This window comes from Phalacrocorax carbo, chromosome 3 (assembly GCF_963921805.1).
Source record: "Phalacrocorax carbo chromosome 3, bPhaCar2.1, whole genome shotgun sequence".
Lineage (NCBI taxonomy): Eukaryota > Metazoa > Chordata > Aves > Suliformes > Phalacrocoracidae > Phalacrocorax > Phalacrocorax carbo.
Window position 1 is genome coordinate 38,027,682 of NC_087515.1, and position 26,284 is coordinate 38,053,965.

A 26,284-nucleotide genomic window follows, 5' to 3' on the forward strand; every position below is an offset into this window, starting at 1 on the left:
GTCACCATGTTCCCCACCCCCGCACCCCACCGCGCTGGTGTCTTTCTGGTGCCAACATATCTGCACAGTGAACATGACCAGGGAGATCAAGGAGAATACAGTGAGTTCTCTTTCATGTTTGTTTGCTGAATGTTAATTTGTTGTTTGTTAAGCTCAATGAGTTTCCCTGGCTGGTTCACTGGGCAAATATACCAGCACTTTGCACTGGCTCAAGAGTAGCGTGAGACGTGCACGGGAGCAAACGGCCAGAGAAAGGTGGGCTATTTCTTTAGGCGGCACTAACCTAAAACTTTTGTGAAATTACAGTGTTGAGTGACACGGAGACTTGTTCCCGCTAAGGATGTCACACATGTATTCCAGGGAGCATGCTAGTGTTATCCATTCGTTGTCCAAAGAGTCAGTTCAATTTAGAGGTCAACCCCCTATTCCCCAGGCAGTTTCCAGCACATTGTTTGTTCCTGTCTTGTGTAGTGTTCTTCTCAGTTGTACAATTGCTTGAGTGTTTCACTGGTCTTGTGTGTTTACAGGGACTGTAACCAAAAAGGTACTTTGTTGAGAGTCTTGAAACGTGTTAGAAAGATAAGTATAGGTGTAGGTACAATTTGAGTGTTAATGTTGTTTTAAAGTTTTAATGTGTTGGAATGTTGTAGTCATATGAACCCTTTGAAATGTATTGTGCTTTAGCTTATTGTTTATTTAATTGTTTTATTGTAAATTACCTTTATAATCACAAGTTCAATGAAGCCTGTTAGAAATGGTAAATGTGTGAGTGTTTTATTGTAGCAAAGCCATATAAAATAGCCGGTCTCAGCTGAGCTGTTGGCCACAGGCAGAGCTGGCGGAGGCACTGTATCAGGGCATAAGGAACCATCAGGACCCAAAGAACAGAATTCTGCTGAGAAAAACTTCATTACAGCTCCAAGCATAAGCACTCAGGCAGAGAAAAAGGCTCCAGTTGGTCTGTGGACACACATGCCACCTGCATGACTGCACCCATGCTGAGTTAACAAATGCAAGTGCCTAATCTTTAATTCAATGCAATCTTCCAGAAGCTTGTAACTGCTCATTTCTGTGCTGCCAGGAGAGTGTCAGTCTTCCCGGCATGTAACAGAAGTCCAGAATACCTTGTTTAATTAATCTGAGAGCCATGCAGTCTCAGTGTGCCCACCGAGATGCCACTGTGACCATCAAACCACAAATTCTTCCTGTCCAAAACTTGAAATCCGTGCATAGTTCAGAGGAGGGCAATGCCAACCAACAGACGACATAGCGGTGTTTGCCTGACTCCACCCAACCTTTCAACAACACCTCTGGCCGGTTAAACCTCACTGGCTTCCTGTTCTCCCCTCCAGCAAAGCAAGTGTAATATTTCTCTGTGCAACCCAGAGCAGAAGAAGCCTAGTGAAGCCAGACAACGCCATGCACTGCCCTGCCGCTTTGGGGAAGAATTAGCCACAAGGAAGGAGGAACAGTTGGCCAGCATGTGGGGAGCATTTGCAACACTCAAGAGGGTGATATGCACCAATGCTTACAGAGGCAATTCAGAGACCTTTTGCATCCTTGTAATGCCTGGGTTCTGAATTACTTGTGTTTGCAACAGATTCCCTAGTGTTCATTAAGCATTTCACTAAGGAAGAGAAATCGAACAGGCATGTTGATGTAACACAGGCTCCAAGAGTTCACAAAGATGAGAAGATGAGAGCGTCTTGCTTCCTCTGCCAGCAACACCCTCTTCCATGCTCACCTACCTTGCTGGGTTCCTGCAGGCCACTTGACTTGCCTTATGACACTACTGCAATACATAGTTGCTGCAAAGTCACTTTCAAAAGCTTTTCTTTTAAGTACCTGGGCACAAGGGCCAAAATTAATAGGTTGGGGGGTGGAGGGGATGGGACTAGAACACATGACACAACATGCCTTATTGCTACTTCAAAGCATGTCTGTTCAAGGCTGAGAGCGCAATATTTTATATGTGATTTTACCATCTTTATCACAATTTTGGGTTTCTCTTTAACAGCCACTATTGTTTAAGTGATCTTTGCTGTGAGTGGTGGTGAAATGGAGCCTAGTTTAGAGGACTAGTTTAGATCTTCAGTTCTAGGAGAGAGATTCACCTGTGACTACGTGGGTGTCTTTTGCAGCAAGCAGGCAACAAAGCAGTATGAACCTACACTTACATTTAAAATGTCAATAGGCTGAACTCATTTCAAACCATGTTTTGGACATGGTCCATGTTTAAGACACAAGGCGCTAACACCAGAATAACGTCAAAATTGCTTCTTGCCCTTAAAAATCTTCTGTCCGCTCAACTCTCATAAGTTATTTACCTATGCTCAGCAAGAGAGTTCCCGTCACATTCCTGATAGAAGTCCGTGCTCTGATCTCTTCCTGAAATACAGCTCGCTTCCAAGCTGCCACCTTTCCTCCTCCATCCTGCAAGCATGTAGACAGCTCAAGGTACCCTTTGTAAGAAGAGGCCTGAAGTACCACGATAAATGCTCCAGTCCCAGACTTTGTGGGACTGGCCTTTGCTCCCCGATCCACAGAGGATATCCCAGTTGTTGTGACAAATGTACCATCTTGATTTTTCCCCATCTAATATTTGGCTTTACTCTTAGTCATGATTCACCTGGATCCTGCTGGTGCTGTATGGAGCAGCTAGGGGAGGACCATTAGCCTCCAAAGAGTTCAATAAAACCTCCTCCTTTTTCTGAGTTGAGAAATTGTTCATACCACACTGGGAAGTCTTGCCTCAAAGTGTGCAGGTGGGGAGGACAAGCAGGGCATAGGTTAAGGGTCAGGTAGCAGGGGGCTGCTTGAATTCATGCTTACAGGGTAGCATAGGAACCAAGTCGGCTCCTTCCCTGGTTGAAGCAACACCTATTGATAATCCCATTATGCATTTCTCTTTCTAATCCAGGCTCAAAGAAGCCTTTCTTTAATATTCAGCTGAAGAGGTACCCAACATGCCTCTCAGCTGCTGAAAACACCCAGGCACAGGCACTGCCCACCGCCTCACCAGAGATTCACCTGCATGCTTACTTAGGTCCACCCACTCACAAGGCTGTTCTTCACTTCTGATCACTTCCTCATTTTGCCTTCTTTCCCCCCCCAAATCAACCACCTCACCTAAATCCCAACCGCTAGAAATGCGCTAAAATTGAAGCACTGTTTTATTTATGTCCTACATGAGCAGAACAGGGGAGCATTTTCCTCCAAAACCCTTCAGACAAATGAACATGGGACATTGCAAACACAAGCAACTATAGCGCAGGAAAACATATGAAACCAATGCATGCTGTTTTGACATACAGACTACTACCTGCGAGAGCACTGTACCCTTTCTGGCATTATGTCAGGACTTGGTAGAGTAGATGGGAGCAATACCTAGAGCAGTTGTGCTCAAGTACAGGCAGGGAAATGGAGGGAAGAACAGCAAAACAGTGTGAGTACGCAGCAGGAGAGGGCAAAGCAACGCAGGAGGGCTGATGTGCAGGAGGTGGCAGCACCTAATCGTTTTTAAAACGGCTGAAGGCTCAAAAACACACGAGCATTCTCATGACGCAGTCAGGGGCTTTGTTTCTAACTTCTTAACTAGCCAATGTTTTCTTATTTTTAATAAATAACATCTATTTGCACCTATTTTACATTGTCTCAGAAATAGCAATAGTAAGCACTAAACTAATTTTTTTAGAAAGATGCGATGTCGCTTCCAACCTAAACTAGGCAACAGGTATTAGGTTTCCCTGCCCTGTGTCAGCAATAGGGAAAGAATTATGACATGTGCCTCCTTGCTTCATCAGTGTGGTTGAAAGGACAGACGCGGATTGCTATTAAAGCTTATTCACAGACTTTCTTCTTATCTCCAATCCACCATCAGATACTTTAGAGGTGTGTACTAGGAGCAGATTTGCTTGCCATACTGCTGTTCAGTCCGGACAGACTGTAGTCATCGATTCTACTCCAGCCAGAACCCTTGCGCAGAAGATACACACAAAAGTGCATATTGTTGCTTTCTAAAAGGTGTTTTAAAATTTCACATTTCTCAATGACTTCTTTAATGTCTAAAAATTGCTGTCAAATCAGTTGGTCTGTGCAAGATTTTAAGCAGCATGACAAGCATACTAAATATTTTTTTAAACTTTTCTCCATGACAAAGGCCATTCAGAGTAAGTCTTACTGTCTTTACTTTCTCAAGTACTTCTCTTTTAAGCAGAACTTGTGTCTTACAACTTAGTTAAAAATTCTATTTTTCGAGGCAGAGGTGATCTAGTCCCCCCGCCCCTTCCCGTTCTGTCACAACTTCACAGGACCCTGGATACACAGGGAACCCGTCTCAGGCACAGAATTTGCTGTCCTCGCTCATCTGCCACAAGACAGCCCATGAATTCAGGGATAATAGCATCCGCACAGCAGAAGATGCAGGAGGTATTCACTGAAGTTCTGAGCTGCACATAATGACCACATGGACCCTCCTCCTCCCACACACCTTTCCCTCCAGCAGACATTAACTTTTCTTCTTCATTAAACTACTGTTGTCTTCTACTGCCTATTTACCTTGCACGCTTTTCTGAGAGGAATCCCACTGTAAATACATACAGTAAGTGTACAAAAATGGAACCTGAGAAGTGCTGTTAACTGAACTGAGAATTTTCACACTTAGGTGTATTCACAGGAGGACACCTTTTTTTCAGTTGTACTACCTATGCAACAAGTATACAGCGTGAGACTTTTTTTCCCCTTAATGTAGGAAGTAGAAGAATTTCTGCTAGAAATACAAATTTACCAATACAAGTAAGCGATTGAATTGCTCCCCTACGTTCACAACATTAGCCTTCATAAGAAAGGAGCAGCACGCACCACTGCTGTGTAGCGATGCCCCTGCTGTTAACCACTGTAGTGTTGTAAAGGGGCATGGTAGCACAGGGGCTGCAGGTGACAAAGTGACAAGAAATCCACTTTTGTGTTCAGCTGTAACTTGTGCTCTACCAGAGCGTACTCTACCAGGAGGACGTTGAGAGTCATAGGTCACCTTTAACAAGTAATTTTCTTCTGCACGCGTCAATATTATCTCCCATGGAAAAATGTGAAACATTTATAAATACCTTTATGGAAAGGCAAAAGCAGACATTCTCGATCAGGCAGGAAGCAAAGGGTTCTTTAAAACTGTTTAATTACATGTTTCGGGTAAGCATAGACAATACAGGAGATTTACCACACTCTTAGGTATTTCCATTCTTTTCTCTAGGCTTGAACTATTCATTAAGGATGTCTCTCAATCAACATCCTTGCTCAATCACTTTTGCTGCAAAGAAGGGTGCTGGAATAGGACTATTGCAGGAAACTTCATTCCATCAAGGCATGATTTTCTGTGGGCTTTTTTTCTCCTTTAATAACCACCTACTAGTCTTTGAAGATATTCTGAGAGAACCCTGCCTTCCAAGATGCCCTGAAGAATGCCCTGAAACCAAACGGTTGGAGTCCTAGAAATGCTGAAGCCCTAGAAATACTTAAATCAATACCAATATGTATGTTGTAGAGCTGAAGTTCTCTTTTTCCTTGGCACTGTGCCACTGATGCCTGGTTTGTGTCCGGACGCTTCTACATCAGTTTTGTTTTCTTCTTCTTTCATTAGCCTTTGGGCTTCTTCCCCCATTTTCTTTCGTTGCTGCGCTGCTTCTCTTTTTTTTTTTCCCCTTTCTTCTATCTGTTGTTGTCTGCAATTAAAGAAAATGTGAACTGCTAAAGAACACGAGTCCAATTTTCAGCATACTTTAAGTTCCTGTCAGAAATGGGTTATAATTCATAATTTGCCCAAATATTTTACAATCTAAAAGCCACTCAGTTCTCAAGGATTCAGTGTGTCAGGGAGAACGTAGGACAGTTGTAAGGCCCAGAGCTATTTAGACAAATCTAATGCTTCAAGTAACAATACTACCTGTCTTTTTCAAAATCAGACCAAAACAATTTGACTTGCCTAGGACATTGGCTTGTGTCCCTCCTTCCCCTCAGCAGAGGCATCAGAAGCTATCCTCTTTGTAATGCAAGTACTACAAACATTTTCTTCATGATCAGATGAGATGACAACTTCTAATGTTCCTTTTCATGTATTCAGCATCTGTGTTGTATTCTATTGCTCAGTACAGATAGAAACAATAGCCTTTAAGGAAAAAAAAATTAAAGTCTACGGTTGTATATCCTTTTAGCATTATTTCTTATCACTGCTATAAAACCCCAGACACCATTACCTGCTAGCTCAGAGAATCTGTCGACAGAAATAGGTTTCTAATTTCAACAAATACATGGCTGACTAGAGCAAAGGAAAAAAGTAACCCCCAAATCCACTTGTTTTATTCCCCACTTCAGCTAGAACACATCACTGAGTGGCGCTGGGGCAACAACTGGATCCATACTCCAAGTGCCACGTTGCAGCTCTCTCCTCGATTGCATAAGTAGTAACAGAATGATGTTAGGAGGTCGCTCCGGCTTCGCATTCAGTTTATTAGATTAGAAAAATCTGTCAAGCTGCTTGCAAGAGGACTTAAAAATAAAAGTGAAGCTTCATTAGTTTGAAAAGGTGAAATTTAACACAGATTCGGTAAGAATAAAGATGTGCTTATTAAAAGAGAATCAAGAATTCTCATTGACAAGGCCGAAAGGAGTTAACTTTCAACATGCCTAAACTACCCGTGCGCATCCACATCAGTGTGTAAAATGCAGAGAATTAAAAGCTGTCATCACTGGATGCAGCCGTGTCTGGTAGATGCCAACTATGGACAAACTGGACACACAAAACTTAGAAGTATTTGAGGTACAAAGGCTTCATATTATCTTTGGACTGGGCAGGACAGGAGAGGGACTGCACTTATTCAGTACCTTCACGGTTTCCCTTCATTGATTATTAATGGCCAGAAGTTTCCCTGTGCTCTGTTAAGCTGCTCTGCTGTCTGTCATGGAAGAATGAAATTAGTAATTTGCATCAGGATCTACCTCCCAAGTTAACGGAATTCCCAAGGGTGTTTTTGAGGTGATGACCCACTGTTGTACATTCCACCAGAAGGCCAGATAGGTGACAGTGCTGTCAGTCTAGCATATGCAGAGTAATAATGTTTGCCACTTTACAGTAGCAGATTTTTGTATGTTCCCTGCACCTCTGAACCAATGCAGAAAGGAAGACGGTATATGCGCGCTAGCCTGCATGTAAAGGCAGCGGTATTCCAAAAAGCCACATGAGGCGTTAAGCAGTGCTGCTATTCATTTGCAATTGTGAAGTGAGGACAGTCACAGCAGATCATGTTTCTGCCCCGCCCTATAAACTGCACAACACACAACTCCTCTGCACAGAGAGGTGGTTTCCATGCACTCCGCTGGCTGAGTGATTTTATTGGACTTCAGTAGCATCCAGATGAGAGGAGACCTTCACATTACCTCAGACAGAGGAACTGAAGTCACTGAAAAATAAATACAAGCAATAAATACAACCACAAAGTGATTACCCTTTCACTGCTCTTTTACTTGGTCATTATTCCAAACATTGATCTCTATTCCAAACTTCCTATGCGTATTCAACATAAAGCTACGACCTTTCAGGCTCAGAAAAGGTTTCGTTTCTCAATAAAGAGGCACCTATGATGAACTACAGCCACATGTGACTCATTCTTTCTGGGTTCCAAAGCAAGAATTTGAGCGGAGTTTGGATGGAATGATGCAAGCTGTTTAAACCAGGGAAGTATTCATTCCTGATGTCAGCCTTGCTTTGCATTCCTAACACAATTTATGCCCGGGAAAACCCAACTCATTGGTTAACAGAACACTAATTATAAGCACTGTTAGCACACCGTTAGCAGACCTTCTTATTCCAGCGTGGTTTTACTTACTGTAGACCTACTGAATAACTGTTAGAAGAACGACTTCATACTATTCTTTTACTTCAACACGATTATAAATGTACAAAAAACATCTTCACACACGAGACATTTTATACAGTGCTGCTTATTCAGCCAAAGAGCATTTAGCTTCACTGTTCCTGTTGGGAAAAAAAATAAATTTGTTGGCATTTAGAAAGTCTAAAGGTGCAGATAGGTATCTACAATTTGCAGAAGCAACCAAGTTCTAACTAACTTCAATTAACTGAAAATCCAGTTTAAAGGAAAATCCAGTTTATCGTCCACTAGGTTGATCACTGCCTGGAAAATCTGGGTGCATCTCAGCCCAGAATCTGCTGGGGAGTGGGGAAGAAAGAGACTACAGGAACTTTGCAGGCACTAGTAGCCTACTGCTCAGCACTGTCTTCCAGAACGCTTTGGTCTCCAGGAAGCCATATTGGGCTTATTTCAACTGCTGCACATACATACCAAGCCACCAGAGAAAAGGTCACAGGATATAGTCTTCCCTGTTACTTAACGGAACACAGCCCTCCATTACTACACAAAAATGCTTCCAGTCTAAGACACTTCCAGATATTAACTGAGCACCAATAGGTACCCAGACACGGGCAGCTAAGGGAGATCCTTACTTTCTCTGCACATGGATTTCATTCTCAATAAGCACTGCTGGAGTAGAGTCAGCATTAAAACGGCTGCAGGCTCAAAAAAGCATGTATTTTTGTTCTTAAAAACTCGGATCACAGAAACATCTCCTGTGTCTAGTTTAAACGAGTTGAAGATGTTGTTGTGTCAGCTTGAGGGTTTCTAATGTTATTTTTAACTCTTTCAGAGGGAAATGAGCGCGCACATGTCACCCTCCGTGAGCGAGGATGCCGTGCCCAGGCTGAAGCCCGCGCTAACCTCGAAGCTTGCATCCCGGAGTTGAGCACAGAGAGGCGTCACCCTGTGAAGGCTTGGTGTGTTGTAGCAGTTGGTGCTGTGAGGCCTGGCGGCTGGCAGCAGGGGGGAAGCGGCTGCTGGGGGTGCCCTCATTTGCATAGCCCAGCCCCCTCCGCGTGCATCGGAACGCCTGGGTCCCCCCCGTGGCAGTTTTTGACCGGTCCCTGCCAGTTGGGTCAACGGACCCAGCGCAGGCGGCGGATCCCGCTGGGGCTCCTCTGCCTGGGGTAAATCCCTCGGTATTTGTGATTCAGGAGAGGTGAAAACCGAATCTACGGGTCTCCTTGGACAACCTTCAGGAGGTGTGGGCTGCAGATGGGGGGGCGCCCCCCTTGTCTGCCCCAGTGACTGGTCCCATTGCTGATCAGAAGTGGAACAGCTTTAACAGGTGAATCTGCCGTTTCTCTCCTGGCCGTTGTGGGAGCTGTTTCGGGGGTGAGGGAGTACCTTGAACTCACTGGTTATATTGACGAACTCTCGGTTGCCTAAATATGGGACCGAGGCTGGCTCAGACATGGGTGTCTACATTAGAGACATCCATGCTTAGTCAGATGAATCCCACCCCGATCTCCTGTGTTCCTCATCAGGTCTATGACAGCTCTGCTGTTAGCCTTTACTGAAGCCAAGTACGGTTTCTGTCTCTTTTCTTTTACTTATTTTTTTTTTGTTTGTTTTGTTTTGTTTTGTTTTGTTTAACAGAAAGGAAACCCAGTCTTAGACATTCATTTGCGGAAGAAAGTTTGTGTTTGAAGATCACACTTGGATCTTCAAGTAAGTCTAATTAGATGCCTTTTCCTCTCCTGTTCATCCCTGATAGGCTTGGGCACTGTCCGTTTGTCCTGTTTCTGAGGACCGCTGCCCAAGGCAGCTAGCATTGCACATGGACAGCCTGTATCTCCCGTTGCACCGTGAATTTTGTTAGCAGGAGCGAAGAATTTTTAGGGTATAAGCTAACTGAACTGCACTGAAGTGAAAAAAGTGCTGTGTAACTTCCAAGAGATAAGAACGGAATATAATTGGAAGACAAATATTTTGAGCAAAAGATGCTGAAAAAGCATCTTTGAAAAATTATTAGCATAGCGCTATGGTTTTTTATTTAGGATTTTTATATGTTTTAGATTTAGAGTTTGAATTTCAACAAATTGAGTTGAATTGGTGTGGATAATATATGCAAAGGGCCACGTATTTCTTTCAAAGAAGAATAAACAAAGTAGCACCTACAAAGACTGTTTTGGCTTTCAAGTGTTTTGTATTTTTGAACCCAAATCTGCAAGTTCCTGTTAAATTAAAGTGTTCTAGAAAAATGTCACAGATTGTATGATCCACCCTTTCTAAAAAATTATTGTTGATGTTGCTTAGTAGGGACGTGGTTGGGCTGAGGCCCCTCAAGACATATATCTCCTTTTGTTCAGAAGACTCTCGGGCTGCAGCAGGCACCCAGACATCACAGAGATAATAGAGGATCCCGAAAAGAAGTCAGCAAGTTACAAAGGAGGAATGGGCAAGTAAAAGGCGAAAGCCTGAATCCCATCTGTCCTAAGCAATGATGTGCTCAGCTCTGGGCTGGTGGCACAGGCCACCTACAATTCAGGGTCTCGGGCACAAATCTTGCGCACTTAGGTGCTTACGTCCTTCCTCACAAAGGAAAAGAACATTAAAAGGAGATGCCTGTTACTTAGTTCAGTAAAGGGAAAAGAAACTTCTACTTAGATCTGTTTGCCTCTTTTGGAGGCTGGACTTGAGCACAAAGGAGACGAGTGCCCTAGTAGCAGGCTGCTGAGCAGGCTGAGGGGATGCAGGGAGTCTGCTCCCAGGGAAGCTCTTCCACTTTGTATAATCTAGTTACTCTTTTATTGGGGGTTTGAAGCCAAGTACCCAGCAGGCACACCATAACTCTTCTCTCTCTCTCTCTCTCTCTCTCTCTGGCCCATTAATTGTCCTGATACCACTCCAGATCTCCTGAAAGTGGGACGCCAACTGTTAAAGGGAGATTCTCGCCTCAGGATGCCTGCAACCTCAAGCTCAGCCTTGCGCGTGGTCCGTGAGAAAGCCACGGCTCCAACTGCAAATCTGAGTAAGTAGGGGATGCAGATATGGGACTTTTGCAGGGAGCGCCTCAGCCGCTGGGCTGTTGGACAAGGTGAGACCTGTGCCAGCCAATTCACCTTTTAGTGCCAAATGCCTTTTGATAGAGATGCAGGTCTCCTGGGGACTGTGGGGACATGCTCCTCCTCCATCGGGAAAAGATGGCTGAGCTCCTGGCGTAAGAAGGGCACTGAGGTTTAGAGGTCAGAGTTGAGGCAGGTATGCAAGATGGCCAGAGCAGTGATCTTTAGTAAAAAAAAAAAAAGTCTTTTTTATATTTAAGAAGCTTTTTTCTCTCTTCTGCTCATTCGTTATGGAATATGAGTCAAATAAGAGAAACCGATGCTATACACACTGCACGCTCTTAAGTATTTGTTTTAAAATATGTGTGAGGTCAAGCTGGAACAGGCTTTGCAATTTGTGTATCTACTGCAGCAAATGTTCTGCTCTTTCTGGCTGTTTTCCGTGGTTTTCAGCCCGCTTCACCTGTATGGAAGGAAATACTGTGCCTATGGAAAGGCCATTATAGATGTTCTCTTAGGAGATTTTTTTTTTTTCTTGGTGCTCTGCTTGTAATTTACAATCTGTATTATTTATGCCAGTGTTGAAAATAGTTTTCTGATGCCCTGCTTAAAATATTCTGAACATACTCCAGCTACATTCTACTATGAGCACTTCCACCAAACATCAGTTTTTATTTAAAGTAATTTTTCATGACATAACATGCATCATAGCCAGAATCCTGTGTTGCTGTTAAATGGTTTTCTTTACAGTTTTCCAGCTGTATTCCTCCTCCCCATGGTAGAGTGTTGCCAGACTGATTAGAATACACAAATTGTATTCCCTTAATCTTCCTTCATAAACAGTGCCCTGTAATCCTGTCATCATTGTTGTTGACCTTTTTTGGAACCCCGCCTTTTTAAAGAGAATCCTGGGATTTGAACTGTTTGAACTGTTTTCTGAGAATGGATAGATTATTTCCTTTTCTGTTTTCCTCTACATCCCCTCTTTTTTTTTTGTCTGCCATTTTCTTATGTTCAAAGTGGAGTTATGCAAAGAATTGATTTGGGGTTTGCTGCCAAATCAAAACATTAAAGAAAACCTTTCTCTCAGACTGAACAAAGACAATCTTCAATCTAAAACATTTAGAATGCTTAGAGATATTTTAATGCTTTAATTAATGTACTTAATTTAATTCAATAAATTTTAAATTTGTTTAATTAAATTAGAATATTTAATTATATTTTTAAAATATAAAATTTTAAAAATTAAAAACGGAAAGGATTTATTTTTAATTAAGAATTAGTTAAATTAAAATAATAAAACTATCAAAATATTTGTCCCCCTTTTTTAAACTCAGCCATAAACAACTAAGCAGGTCTTCGCAGATAGCGGTGGCATTTTGAACATTTGCTTGCTTTTACGTACGTAGCTATATAAATCCTGGGGAAGCTGTGTTTTAGATGCCTTCAATCTCTTTTGGTCCTCACCTGTCGTTATGATTCCGAGATTAGGAAGAGCCTGGAAGAAGGGGGAAATGCATGCCCAGTCCCTGTTCCAATAAATAAACCACAATTATGAACAGAAAATAAAACCCAGCATCTGATAGAGCAACTAGGCAGAGGTTGCCCAACTTTGCCCAAAACTCTAGATTGTAGAACTTACTTTTCTCAGGTGTGTTGGGTGCAGGGGTTAGGCAGGGTCTCCTGATGGAGGCAGGGGAGCTGTGGGAAATTCAGGCCTGTTTGGATTCCACTCTGTAGCAACGGGTGACAAAGACGTGCAGGCACCCTCAACTGGGTGAATCTGTGGAGGAGCTGGAGAAGGCCCTGATAAGCTGAGAGGACAGGAACCCCATCTCCTCCCCTGGTTCTTACAGCTGGACGCAGTGCGTGCCCCAGGTGGCGTGATGGGGAGATGATGTGCAGCCTCCTCCCAGTTCAAAGCTAAATCTGGCCCTGCAAATCCCAGGTGGATCCTTTCTCCAGTAAAGCAGAGAGCAGAAGAGAGCTTTCCTTGGGCTGCTTTTGTGTGGACCCTGATGTCTTCTGTGTAGTGTGAAACACCCACCCTGGTCTTTAGAGAGGAGCCAGGCACCGAGCTCTTCAGTGCTTTTAAAGCTGACCTGCTTCTAGGCATGCCCAGAAACAAGATTTTCACATAGCTGAGACACTCTGCTGATTGAGAGCGGGATTTCTCAAGTGAGGTGGCAGATAGGGAGAGTGCTACTTCCAAAATTCCCCCTGTGGAGCTGGGGACCTGGCATCCTTTCATAAATCCTGCTCCAGCCGCTGCAAGGTGGACATCGCTTCCCCAAGGAGCTTGAAATATATTACTTTTAATGTGTTGTAACAAAACAGTAGATGTACCTTATAATACCGTATCTTAGGTGTACTGTTATGTAAGTTGTGTTGAAAGGAAATGAAAATTCTGCAGAGTTTGTTTTGTATTTTATTTGGATTACAAGCCTTGTCTTGCTTCCATGTTGAGGCATTTCATTACAGGTCGCCTGTTCCTCCCTTCTGAAATTCTGTAAGTAATAGGAAGTTGTTGGCTTTCGAAGTCTGGGCACCTGGCAGGCTGTGAGTGTTTGCTAAAGTTGGCAGAATACGGTGTGACCGCAAACCCTCAAGGATTAATAGGCTGAAAAAGCACAGGCTTCATGTCTGTCCTTAGTGTTCCTTAATGCTAAGAGTGCTACTGGGGGGAAAAACAAGCAAATGACAGCAGTCGTAACTTGACATTCATTGCTTTGAGACCCACCTTGTCTTTCTTTTTAACTATAGAAATATAGTTTAGGCAACCAATCAATATACTGGGTAGGGTTTTACTGTTCGTTTCAGTAGATGGCACTTGATCTCTATTATTTTTTTGTAATAATTTCAAGGTGTGCGTTACAGTAAATGTTTGGCTAGCTTTATGACAAATTTTGCTTTTGATCCTGGGATTGCAGGGCTGCTTAGTTAGTTACCTCTCGCATATGTTTCTCATTCTGGTGGTTTTCTCTTCCCTGTTGAAAACAGGTAAAACTGATTTAAAATGTTTTATGCACATTATAATGAAAACCATGTGCCTTCTATTAAGGGTGATTGTGCAAAAGCTTTCAGCTGAATCAGGTTTAGCATGTGATTTCATGCGTTTGCATATATGCTGTGGACACATACCTGCAGCATTTGCTGCTGTGAATGCATGCCTGCGGGGTTTGTTGCTGTGCACCAGCCAGCCTCTCTCCTCCTTGTGCATTGGAACCAGATTTAGGAGATGTGTTGAAGAGGCCTCTGAAAGCCCTTTGTTAAACTTCTGCCACCAACATAACGGGACGGCTGGCATGTTGACCTAGTCTATGACGGAGTTCACTCCCTTTCTGTGTCCTGTTAAGTCATCCCTGCCAAAGATGATGTTTTCCAGCTTCTAAAAGTACTTCTGACCAGCCTATTCATTTCTATTCAAGCAGACCAGGTAGTACTGCCAGGTATATGAGAAAACTCCTGAGGTGACACCACATGCTTCCTTATTAAAGACTTGTCCGTAGGTGGATTTACACATCACAGAGGTTTTTCCAAAACTGTCATATACAAGTTGAGTATCATGTTATACATCTATTGGTATTCCTTGAACCTCCAGTCTCAATGTTTCTAATGAGGTTGGAGTAGCAAAGTAGCATCCTTCCATCTCTGATCGAAAGAGCCTTTTGGTTTGAACAGAAAGATAAGCTGTCCAGACTGTTGTCTTCTCCGTGAACATGTGTTCCCCCAGCAAAGGTCATTTCAGGATGAGAAGGGAAAATTGCTGGCAGCTGTTCTAAAGTGGTGTTAGAAGAGCTCAAACTGCATATAGAATCACAAAAAAGAATTAGGTCAGGCTAATTTCCGTACGAAGAATCTCTGTAAGGTATATAAAGCAGGAAAAAAACCCCACCTTGTAATGCTCTTTGTCTGTTCCAACATCTGCTCGTGGCTGCTCTGCAAATCCATGAATTAAAAACAATGAAGAAAAATGCTGGCTCAGGATACAGTGATATGCAGAGTCTACATGATGGCTCTCAGCCAATCTCAGTAATTAGTTTGTAGTGACTGTTTTTAGAGATGAGCTTGACTGACTGTGGTTTCACGGCATACACAAGCCACATTCCGTATTTATTTGGAGATCTGCAGTGCTTATACTTTGCATGAATGCAGCTCAGATTACTACCAAAGCTATAGTATTTAGATGAGATTGGAAAACTGCTTAATGAGATAAATTTTGATTATTTGATAACAAACTTTCTTCCAAAGTAAGAAAAGTAGGTGAACTAGATGAGCAAAAATCAAGATGCATAATTAGTTTAGATCACACAACCAGCAGTATGAATTGAGGGGGTCAAGTAAAATCAAGTTTAGATCTAAATGCAGGGAAGCAGGATCTGCGTTGAAGTTCTTCCCCAAAGTCTTCTGCCTGGCATTGAGCTGGAAGTCTCCTCACCCAGCAGGTTTGAACAGTTGATGGTCACCCACACTGAAAGTTTTGCTCCACGTCTTCTCTGACTGCATGTTTGCCAGCTGCCAATTTATCAGCCGTTACTGCGCTGTGCAATCAGCTGCAACGTGATTAACAGATCTGTCTGAGGAGAGGGCACAGGCAAGCAGTCAGGTAGATGTCCACCCAAGAGTGATAAGTGATAGCTTCTTTGCCCAGCGCAGTGGGATAGGGGAGGGGATGCTGATGCCAGGCATTGCTGTGCTCAGGTTCTCACTGTCATTCTGGGAGCACAACTTGCAAGTCTGCGCTTGATGACTAAACTGCATATACAATAAGAGGGGGTGGTTAGGTACTACAATCCAAGATTCACAGCAGAGAGCATGCCGGGCAGGAACGCACCTCTACCAGTCCACAGGAGAGGCCAGAGAGGCGTGCCCGTCTCCCAGATTTGGCCACCTACTTGTACCCTGCTTGCGCCCATGCACGTGCCTCACATTCACTCTGAACCTCTGTACCAGAGCCAGACCACCTCTGTGAGTGCCAGCAACCAGCACGTTTCATTGCTTTGAACTATGGCCAGCACTGGTGCTACCACCCACCCTGTTCTGTGTGGCAGCTGCGCAAGTAGAGGTCAGGGAAAAGATCTGAGTTCAGTGCCCTCCTTAGACCAAAGGAGTTCAAATCCACACCTCTCACAAGAGTTCTGAACCACTGCAACCTACAGAGCATCATCAGCTTCCTCCACTGGCTTTAGACCTCGGGGTAGTAGAGGGTATCTGTCGGACACGGGCAGCGGCAGAGCACATGGGAGCAGCTTCTCTGTCACACAAAGAATAGAGCAGTCTACGTGGAGGAGAGTCCTGATCCTTGCTCCCAGGATTATATCTGCATTTACGCAGTTACTGTTGGATGTGAAATTTATAGCAAAGTGCAAGGCAAGAGTCTCATGTATAGTAATAGTAAATCGCATAGTAAGTCAAAGGCCAGGGACTGGAACAAAAACACGCTGCCAGCTGAGCTTGACACTGTGAATTGAGTGCATTCCCTGCTGGCAGCCTTTGCCCTCAACATGGGTCGTTTTTTAAAGGGTGTTATCTGAAGAAAAGCCGGAAATGCTGAAGCAAGACTTCATCACTTCTGTGCAGCTTCTTTTTCTTACATTTGTTCGTGCATGTGAGCAGTCTGGTGTTCTTTCCTAGATTGCTTGTGGTGTACAAAAACAGTCTTGCAGGAACAACCCCGTATTAAATAGAAAAGAAGTAGCATTAATGTTTCCTGGAAATATTACTGCTTATGCTGTTAAAGATTGAAACTGGAGATGTAGCTGTGAGTTAAAAGTTTTAAGATAAATTAAACTTAGTCTTTTAAAAATACAGATTCTTTCAATAAAGGGCATTACAACTGAATTATCTCTACTTTTCCAGCTGTTTCTAACGGCTTTGCTGGAAGTTCTTATGCAGTCAGGCCCCCTCTCTTCCCTTGGGGTCTCTAAATAAAGCTATCTACAGGGACAGCATGCTACTTATTCCTCCATCAGCTGCACTGGAGTGGTGAACTTATATTTTTTTGTGTTTTCGTCTCTTTGCTGTGTAACAGGATGCTTTTGAAGGCACAGAAGCTCAGCAAATTGAAGTGCTTTACATTCTGAGGACAAGCTGTCTCTGTCAGCGCTGTTTCATTTACAGCTCTGTTTCACTGGGTGACTATATGCAAACCTAGCATCAAGAATGATTTTTATATCTATATATACACACACATAGATATATATTAAGAGGTCATGTTTATGGAGTCAGAAGATAGGTAGTTCTGTGGTTTCTATACTTTGGCAGCTATGAAAGAGTGGTGAAGTTGCAAATAAGAAAGACTTACACCAAAAGACTAAATTAGCTTAAAAGATTTACTAAACTCAGATGCATCCTGAGTTTTAGGAATCCAGTTCTGCTCAGCTGTCAGTGTTCCTGTCACAGATATTACTTACACTTCTTCCTTTTTTCTATGTTGTAACCTTACCATTTAGATAGCACATGGACAATCAAATGCACACAGGAAAGTTTGAGCTTTATTCTTATAGAAGGAAAAATATTACATGCTCAAGTGCAAGCAAAATTTGACTTTTGAGGCCAGAAGACCATGCCACAAGGTATCCAACCATCTGTAATGGCTATAAATAGCAGACTGGGATGCTATACTCCAGGCATGCATGTACGGTTGTTGTGTGGCTCTGTGTAAGAAATGTATATACTGGCTCCATAGACATAGGTACGTATGTGATGGGGTTGCATACTGTCCTGGCAGACCAAGTATACCTAAGCTGTTCTACCTTGCCCAGCCAATTGCAGTGCTGTGGCAGGACGGTGTTAGCTCCCTAAGCAGTGGTCCTCCAACCCATGGGGCAGATGTGCACACACGTCTGACGTACCGTCACTGCCTTTTCTGCCTCTGCCTGGGTTGTGCCAGCTGGCACTGCCTGCGCTCCTCATCGTGGGCAGCACAGCATGCAGTCGTGGAGTTGCAGGCTCCCCTCTCCCCTCCATGTCAGCTAGAGCTAGGTGACTGTAGTGGTGCTGTCAGGGCAGCAAGGAGGCTAAAAGGCAGTGCAGAAAGCATGATGCTGTTTGCAGCACTCTCTTAGCTCAGTGCCGTTGCCCACTGAGCAATAAAGTGCAGGGACAGCACTTGATACTGCACTATTTCACTCCAGTGTCTTGCAGGCAAGAAGCAATCCTGGAAAACGTTGCAGCACTTTGTTGGCCATCGCTGTGTTGTTCTTCCCGTTGCACAGAGCAGTGCACAGCTCTGCTCCTAGGGAGTGGGTGTGCTGCCGCTTGTAGCCTGCTGCAAGGTGGGCTGGGGCCAGAGTGACGGGCCTCTCAGTGTTGGATGCCATTACGTGTGGCATGAGCGTTTCCGTCAGAGCATGGTGCCAAGTTGTCTTGCCTGCCAGCACTGTGACACTGAGTGGCTGCAGCATGGAAATATATGTATGAATGAATTTCAAATGAGAAATTCATGATGACTGAATATGTGGTATCCTTTGTGGGAAATGGTGGGTAAGACACTCCTCTTAGTCAGGGGAGTCTCAGATCAGGGCAAAACAAGTGTTATAGCCAGTTCAGACAAAAGAAATGGTTTTTGAGAAACGGCAGCCTCTTTCATGGTTAATGCTGCTGAGGTGGGTTGTTCTGGGACTTAGATGTGTGAGCTTTCGCAATCACATTGTCACAGCAACAAAAGTAGTCAACTGGGGTACAAGACGTGCACATCACCATCAGTTCTGCAAAGGATTTAAGAACGACTGTGCAGCTGAAGGTTTATCCACCCCAGTGGGGGATGATGGTATCTGCAGATGCATCATGGAAAATATAGCAAAAATGGGGTTCATGGTAAGTCTGCAGCTGCTGGCTGGGGGTGTCTGTGCGTGAGACGGCGCCCAGAAATTCTCAGGTGAGAGATGCTCCCCCTGACCAGCTGTTTAAAGGCTGTTGGAAAGTTATTTCCATTCCCTCAGATTAAAGTCATCGTACAATATTGTGGCTTTGCAGTGTAAGGCCCAGGTATGGCTTTGGACATCTGCCATTTGAGTGACAGACTGAAAAAAATCCTAACTTTAGGGTGGGTATTTTTCCAGGTGATAAGACTTTCTTAGTGGCTCTGCCTACTACTGATTGTAGCAAAATGAAAGCGGTTTTCCCTGTACATGCCAGGGCTTGGGAAATAAAAGCTGTGATCCATAGAAAGTCAGAAATCAGGTAGATGGCTTAACACCCCAGAAGCACTTGAGAGCCGCGCGTGATTATTGGACTGATTTAAGGCTATTAGAACTGCTTTACTGTCCTTCTGTGTGCCACGAGAACCTGCATATGTGTGTACATACGCAGACGCATATACCCTATTAGCCTATACACATGTATATGTACATATGCATGTATGTGTACATCGTCTCAGAGACCAAAATGGAAGCGGCTTTTCCCCCAGCGCGTAGTGTTTTCCTATGGTTTAAAGCAAGCGAAATCTACAGTTACAGTTGTGTGCTGCTGCAGGAGCCACGTGAGCAGCCTGATTCTTGTATTGACGGCTGTAAGAAAGCAAACAGGTGGTCACAACAAATGTTCCTAGCCGTGTCCTAAAAGGGCTTCTTTAGTGTGAGGGGTTTGTGTCCAAATGGTTTTTCTCTGCTCTTGTTTAAGTGCCACTTCTGAAGAAATGTTGCAAATCCAGAACAAATCACGTGCTTGACATCAGGGTTGTTGGAAAATTCATGCAACTGCTAAAATTCACACAGGATGGGCAAAGGGATGATGCTTGTTGTTCACCGTGATTTTTAAAACAGCCTTTGAGTTATGATTTCCACTGTGTTTTTACTCGTCCCTTTTCTTTTCCAGGGATTAAAACCAATTTTAGCTCTTCAAGCAACACAGGCTGTACCTCAGTGCCTGAAGCCCATGTGTCGGCTGCTGGAAGCAAAAGGTCTTTTTCTCACAAGTAAGCAAAGCCATTTTTCCTGAAGAGTGAGAGAGTTGCTAGTGCAGAGATAGACTACTATGTAAGGCCTTGCAGCTAATACATAAAATAGCACTAGTGTGAGTTTTGAAACAATTTGGCTAACACTATGCTCTTGGGCAGCACTTACACTGATGAGAACTGTAATATGAGAAAGGGGAAAAAAAAGCTATATTTTTTGAGACCAAAACATGTCAATAGGCCAGATCAGCCGACAGGTATTTTTGTGTTGTTTGTTCATAACAAGTATGGGAGATACCCTCAGGTAAGACAGAAGAGACTTCAGCTGGAGTGGAGGAGGAGGCAACTGGGTATATGTTGCTTAACAGCAGTACCTCTAAGAAGTTAACCTTAACCTTTTGGTCTTATCACTGTTTTCTCTTTGTAATAAACTGTCAGCTTGGCATGTGCCTTTCCAGGTCATGACCTTATTTTTTGTAGGAAGAAGTAGACAATATTGCCTTTGATGCTTTTGTATTCAACACCCTTGCCCAACCTTTCTGTAACTAAAACTATATGCAAAAAAAAAAAAAAAAATAAATGAGTTATCTATCTAAACAAATCTTTCAAGAAAGATTTCTGTAAGATTTCTCCCTATCATTTGTGAAGTGCAAATCCAGAGAGCTTGTGAATGCGAGGATGAGGACATTTGGGTGGAGCAGCGCACATTGTGCTCCACCCACAAAATCCCTGCTGGTTACATTTTTTGGAGTAGGTGGAAAGAGTTCAGATTGACAGGACGGGTTTCCTGCCCTTTGTGGAAGTGCTGGCAGGCAGGCCGGGACTGGCAGTGGGATACCTCTAGGCTTAAGTCACACAGATGTCTCTGAGGTCGGAGTGTGCCCCAGCGCACAGAGATTGTCAGAATGATGCTTAATGAGCAGTTTCCTATCTGTGTCATGAGACTGTTCATTAGAAAAATAAACATTACCTAAGCACTCTCTAGATTAAATCTAACCAGTAAAGGTACTGGCCGGGGGTGCGTGTGTGTGTGTGAAAAATACTAAGTATCATATGAAGCCCTAAAATCACCTTACTTGCAGTAAGATTCTGTATCATTGCATGTATTTCTGTGCATTTAAATGTAACTTCAAATTAGAGCATCCTGACCCACTTAATTAGACAGAAGTCCTCTGTAATAATGCTCCTTCAATTGCATTGCTGCATTATGCACAGTCTATGTGAATTCTGCCTCACCCAAGAGTTGATGCTGTACTGTACGAAGTGGAAGGAGAGGTCTCCTTTGCGATATGTTCTCTTTTAACTGTTTGACTCAACTTCCTCTGAAAAATCTCAGTGTTGTCACAAACCACAGTCCCGCACTTCATTGTAAAATAATTATAAAATCACCCAAACCACAGCAGTGTGATGAAGGTTTGCAGCAGCCACTTTCCTTATAAACTGTTCCATTTTCAGAGGGGGGACGAAACCAAGTTAGGGAATCTTGAGAAGAGTTCTTGCTTCATAGTGCTGTGGTATTTAAATTTTTATGTTCAGGCCTCTTTGGTTGGCTGGATTTGCCTTTTTCTTTTCTGAAACCAGCCCTTTCATTACAGTTGAGAAGAACAAAGTCCATGAGAGGATGTAGGTAGCAGTGTAGCAGTGCAGGAAGACAAACCAAGCGAGCAAGCGAGGAACCCACCTTGGGGAGCTGTGCTCAGAGCACCTCAGTCCTTTGGCAGTTGCCAGCAGCACAGATAGCAGTTGCTTTCAAGCCCACAGTCGACAGTCAGGTTTATTAAATAAGAGTGGGAAAAGAAAGGTAGATACGTATGAGGGAAACTGGAAGGAAGGAAGGAAGGAAGGAAGGAAGGAAGGAAGGAAGGAAGGAAGGAAGGAAGGAAGGAAGGAAGAAAAAAATCTGTGGTTTTCTTTGTCTATTTTAATACTATTTCAGCCTGCTCACCGTAGGCTTTGAACTATATCTAAGCAAATGAATGGTCAGGCATTGGACCAGGCTGCCCAGGGAGGTGGTTAGAGTCGCCATTCCTGGAGGTACTTAAAAGATGTGTAGATGTGGCACCTCAGGGCATGGTTTAGGAGACTTGGTGATGTTGGGTTGACGGTTGGACTTGATGATCCTAGGGGTCTTTTCCAACCTTAATGATTCTATGATTCTCTTCTATGATTCTATGAATAGTTGACAGTGGCAGCTGAAGCACCCTCTATGCCAAAGAGAGAAAGGAACAGTGGCTCAAACAAATCTGTTTTCATCACACACTGTGATCCCTCAGGCTGCTTGCCAAGGAGCATGAAAGCAGTCTTAGAGCAAACCTCCATGAGCAGGCATCCCTCTGCCGGTCTGGCCAGGGAAGGCTGAAGCGTGGTTCTTTTGGCCCTAGCCCAGGCTGCAGTCCTCTCATTGCTTAATGGAGTCAGAGGTTCAGGGAATGTGGATGATCTGGTGGAGTCAGTGGGAACCGTGCTATCCACAGAGAAACGTGAAAATGGCCAACGTTTCCCTAGATCACATAATTCAGACTGAGAGCCCCACAGTCAGTGAAAGAGTGTGCAGTGGCTGATGACTTCAGGACTTTCTTCCCGGCCACTCACAGTTATCTACCTGTTTTAGTGTTTAGACAGCTTTGTGCGTGAAATAAGACTCATAATGAGTTGTGTGATAAAGATAATCCAGTATGCTTTAACCATGTTGGTTCTCCTCCAGTTGTGGCCTTCATGGTCAGAATAATGGATCCTTATCCAATAAGTCCAGACCCAGCCCACCTGCTTCCCGTGAAAAGGCCCCTTTGTCAACACTGAGCAAAACCCAGCCGAGTCCTGCGAACACCCGTCAGAATTATGGGGCTTCTTTAGCCAGCAGAAGCAACTCAGGCTCAAACAAAGGAAGTGACAGCAGCCAAGTGACGAGGTAAGTCTTTATTTCAGCATCCTGGTGTTCAGCACACTGACTTACCCTCTCTGCACTCAAATGTGGCATCAGCTGGTTGTCTGGCTTGCCAAAGGGGTCGTGTTGCTCCTCAGCATGGGTGTGACTCTTCATATTGGTGGCTCGACAATCAACAGTGTGCTCTATCCCATGTAAAAGTTTTACTGTTTCAGTACTGTAAAATTCAAGGTTACTTTTAGTCAAAGCACTTTGTAGCTGGTTTTCACTCCAAGGCAGGCTCCTTTCCGTGGTTTCATGCTGTCAGTTCTCATGTGGCTTTCCTGGTTCTTTCACAGAAAGGTCCTTTCTCCTTTGGAGAGAGTTGGGTGGGGTTGTATAGAAAATATTGTATGCTCGGGTGAAAATTCACCCTGCCCGGCCTTAGGTACCTCTGTGTGCAGTTTCCTCTACAGGGAAGAAAACTAATACCTGCGGGAGCATGCGACACGTATTGCAGAGAAGAAATTGTTGTTTCTCTCCCTCCCTTTCTCTCTCTTTCCTCCCACCCCAGGCAACTCAACAGCCAAGCACGTCAGATACACACCTAAAGCTAGATAGGATTAATGTAGGTTTCAGGGTGCTCGGCTTCTTAACTCACATGTGGAGCTGAACTCAGTCTGTACGCTTCCTTACCTGGCTGTGTCTGCAGCTGGGTGCCCTTGCCAATGGCCCAGCTGCCTGCTCTTGGGCACCGTTTTGGGTGAGGAGATGGCTAGGTGTTTTAAAGTTAAATGTCTCATTTGAGGCAATGGCACTGAAAACAAGTATGATAAATAGTAAATTTTGTACTATAGCCACAAATCAGCCCTTTTCTCAAGTACTTTGATTTGCCAGAGGGAGTCACTTGTGTGGACACTGAGGAGCCCAAAATGAGCCAAGCGCCATATCAGTCTATGGGATGTGTTCCTTTTTGCCAGGACTGAAGAACTGTAGGAGTGATGTTATGTGATGGTGTGATGGTTTTTTTCTTTTCAGGCGATCAGGGAAATCTATTTCTTGTGGTCACAATTGCAGCACTAAGCCAGAAAATCCGGAGCGGTATTTGACTCCTCTGCAGCAGAAAGAAGTTACAATACGGCATTTGAAAAAAAAGCTGAAGGAATCCGAGTGCAAAGTTACAGAAAGGTATATTTCACTTCAGAAATAAGACTGGACAAGATTTATTCAGGAGCATTAAGGGATGGGAGTCCTGATCATTTTTACTCTTTTCTTGACCATGTAAAGTTTTCATTAAGAGATTGGAAATATGATCGGGCTGATTAGGTTGTTTTCAGGTATTTAAGGTTTCATTGTGTGCTCAGTGAATATGTACCGGGCACTTTCGTTACAAATATGGCTGTCTCTTTTTCCCTTTTTTTGAACTTTCCCGATAGAAGACTTTTAAAGGATAGTTCTTCACCAGCCTACTTTAGCACTGAGACCTTTTATACATAAAAAAAGTTCCACCTCGCTCAGAAAATACGACGACAAATGTCCCCCTTTTCCCCTACTGAAAGAAAAGCTCTGCCACAAACTAGTGTGCCCGCTTGTGGTTTTGTTGCTTAGATATGGACTTTTTTGCAGTAGCACTTTGTATGGATGCTAAGCGAAGAAGCAACAATGTACATTACACAGCAACAGATGTTCTCTCTTTTACTAAAGCTGTGCTCTGAGAACTGGCTTTCCAGCACACACAACCCAAGCGGGCACAAAGGGTTGTTTGAATGGAGCCCCAAGGTAGAGTCCCAGGGACCCCTTGGTCCTGCTTTGGGTGGCCCGACATCTGTACCTGTGAGGGCTGGATCTCACGCAGGGGGCCCTTCTCCCCACTTGCTTGCAAGTGAGGGCAGAAGCCTCTGGATCCATGCTGGGCTGGGGGGGTGCAAAGCAAGCCGGGTGCAAAGCAAGCCAGGTGCCTGCAGCCCTGAGCCATCCTGCTGTCTGAGGCCACTGTTGGCTCTGGCTATACGTGACGAGCTGCTGGCAGGCACAGGGGACACATCCAGGCAGCTGTTTGTCATTTCCTCCAGGGTGAGGCAGTAGGTGAGATGTCAAGCGCTGTACTGGTTGGACCTAACCCAGAGGCCACCACTTTCACCTCCAAGTGTCCAGGATCACAGCATAGCCCACAAGGCTGCTGGCTGTGTGGCCAGGTTGGTGACTCCAGCTAGGAATCAGCCAGTGCGTCTTGGCAGCCAGCTGACATCTCTGCCAGTTCTCTCAGAGGTGGCAGCAAATGATGCATGGAGGAATTTGCTTCTTCCTTGGAGCATCTTTGCAGCATAGCCACCCCAGTGAGGTGGAGCCTCACGTTGACTCTTCAACTAGGCAGTCACCAGAAGTGTTACGATATTTTTATTTTGCTCCAGGGAAAGAGAAATCGAAAAGCTCAAAGCTCAGGTGGAACGTATGAAGGAAGACTGGATCGAAGACGAGTGTAATCATGTGGAGATGGAGCTGAGCCTCTTGGAAGCAAGGAGGGAAATTAAAGAACTCAAACAAGGTATTGAGAACATGAAGAAGAGCTCGGCTGAGAAAGACAAAAAATTTCAGAAATACTTCCTAGACGTAAGCATTGAACACAAGAAACTGGAATCTTTGGTGTCGAGCATGGAGATGGCCCTGAAGAGCTCTGTGAGAGATGAGCAGCGCCCAGAGTACACATGTGACTCTGAGGGGAAGCCGTTGTGTACCACGATGCCAGACAGCCCCACCACAGAGGACCAAGCTCTGGAGGAGCTGGCAGGTAGTGGGCTGTTTCTTCATGAGGACACAGCTAACGGGACTGATTTATTTGAAGAGAGTTTGACCACCACAACCTCTGAGTTGAGTGATTCAGCTCCCTCCAATTCTATTGTGAATCAAGAGATGCTTGAAAATGTTCTGGGTGAGAAACTAACTTTTTCCCAGGAGGAGGAGGAGAAAGTCAGAAACATGATGGTGGAGCAGACCATCCAGACTGATGTGGTGCCATATAGCCTAGAAGGGGAGCAGTTCATTCAAAACATGTTCAGAGCTCAGAGCTCAAGATGCCTGTCCTCTAAGCCCGCCTTCTTCCCTGAAGGAATTGGGTCAATTTCTCTTGAAAGCCTCAGTGATTCTGGTATCGTAGTGGACTTAACTCCAGGTGAGCCAAACTCTACCATCCTTTTGTCTCCTGTGACACCTCCATGCAGGAAGGCGGAGCACGGAGTTAATGAAAACCATTTTGTGAAAGAACTTGATTTTACAGAACCTCACGATGATGAAGTCTTTGGGTACGTCAATACTGTTTCTCAGACAGGAATAAAGAAGACATACTGGAGCAGCAGACTCGCCAGCGATCTGGCTGTAGCAGCCCCTGTTGTACCAACTATCATGTGGGCTTTCAGTACTCATGGAGCAGGAACAGATCTCATTTACAGTACTGGAGCGTTGTTTTGCAGTTCTGTCCTAGTCCACCGTTTTGCTCTTGACTATTTGATTTGCCCTATAAATCGGTTTGAAAACATGTTACTTGTTTCAGAATGGAAAAGGTAAAGCCTTTCTACAGGATGTTTGTAACTGGTGT

General features: G+C 44.1%; 2 protein-coding genes across 2 annotated transcripts in view; one reads left to right on the forward strand and one right to left on the reverse strand.

Annotated features, from left to right (window-relative positions):
• The window catches only part of MRPS5 (mitochondrial ribosomal protein S5), a 1,175,798-nt gene that overhangs the window by 544,301 nt on the left and 605,213 nt on the right, over window positions 1-26,284 (reverse strand). The window lies entirely within an intron of this gene.
• Window positions 74-26,253, forward strand: LOC135312765 (syntabulin-like). The gene is given in 9 exon segments (XM_064448524.1): window positions 74-100; window positions 10,238-10,337; window positions 10,780-10,899; window positions 19,751-19,850; window positions 22,534-22,737; window positions 23,731-23,880; window positions 25,104-25,746; window positions 25,748-25,814; window positions 25,817-26,253. Coding segments are annotated over 9 exon segments (1,848 nt in total).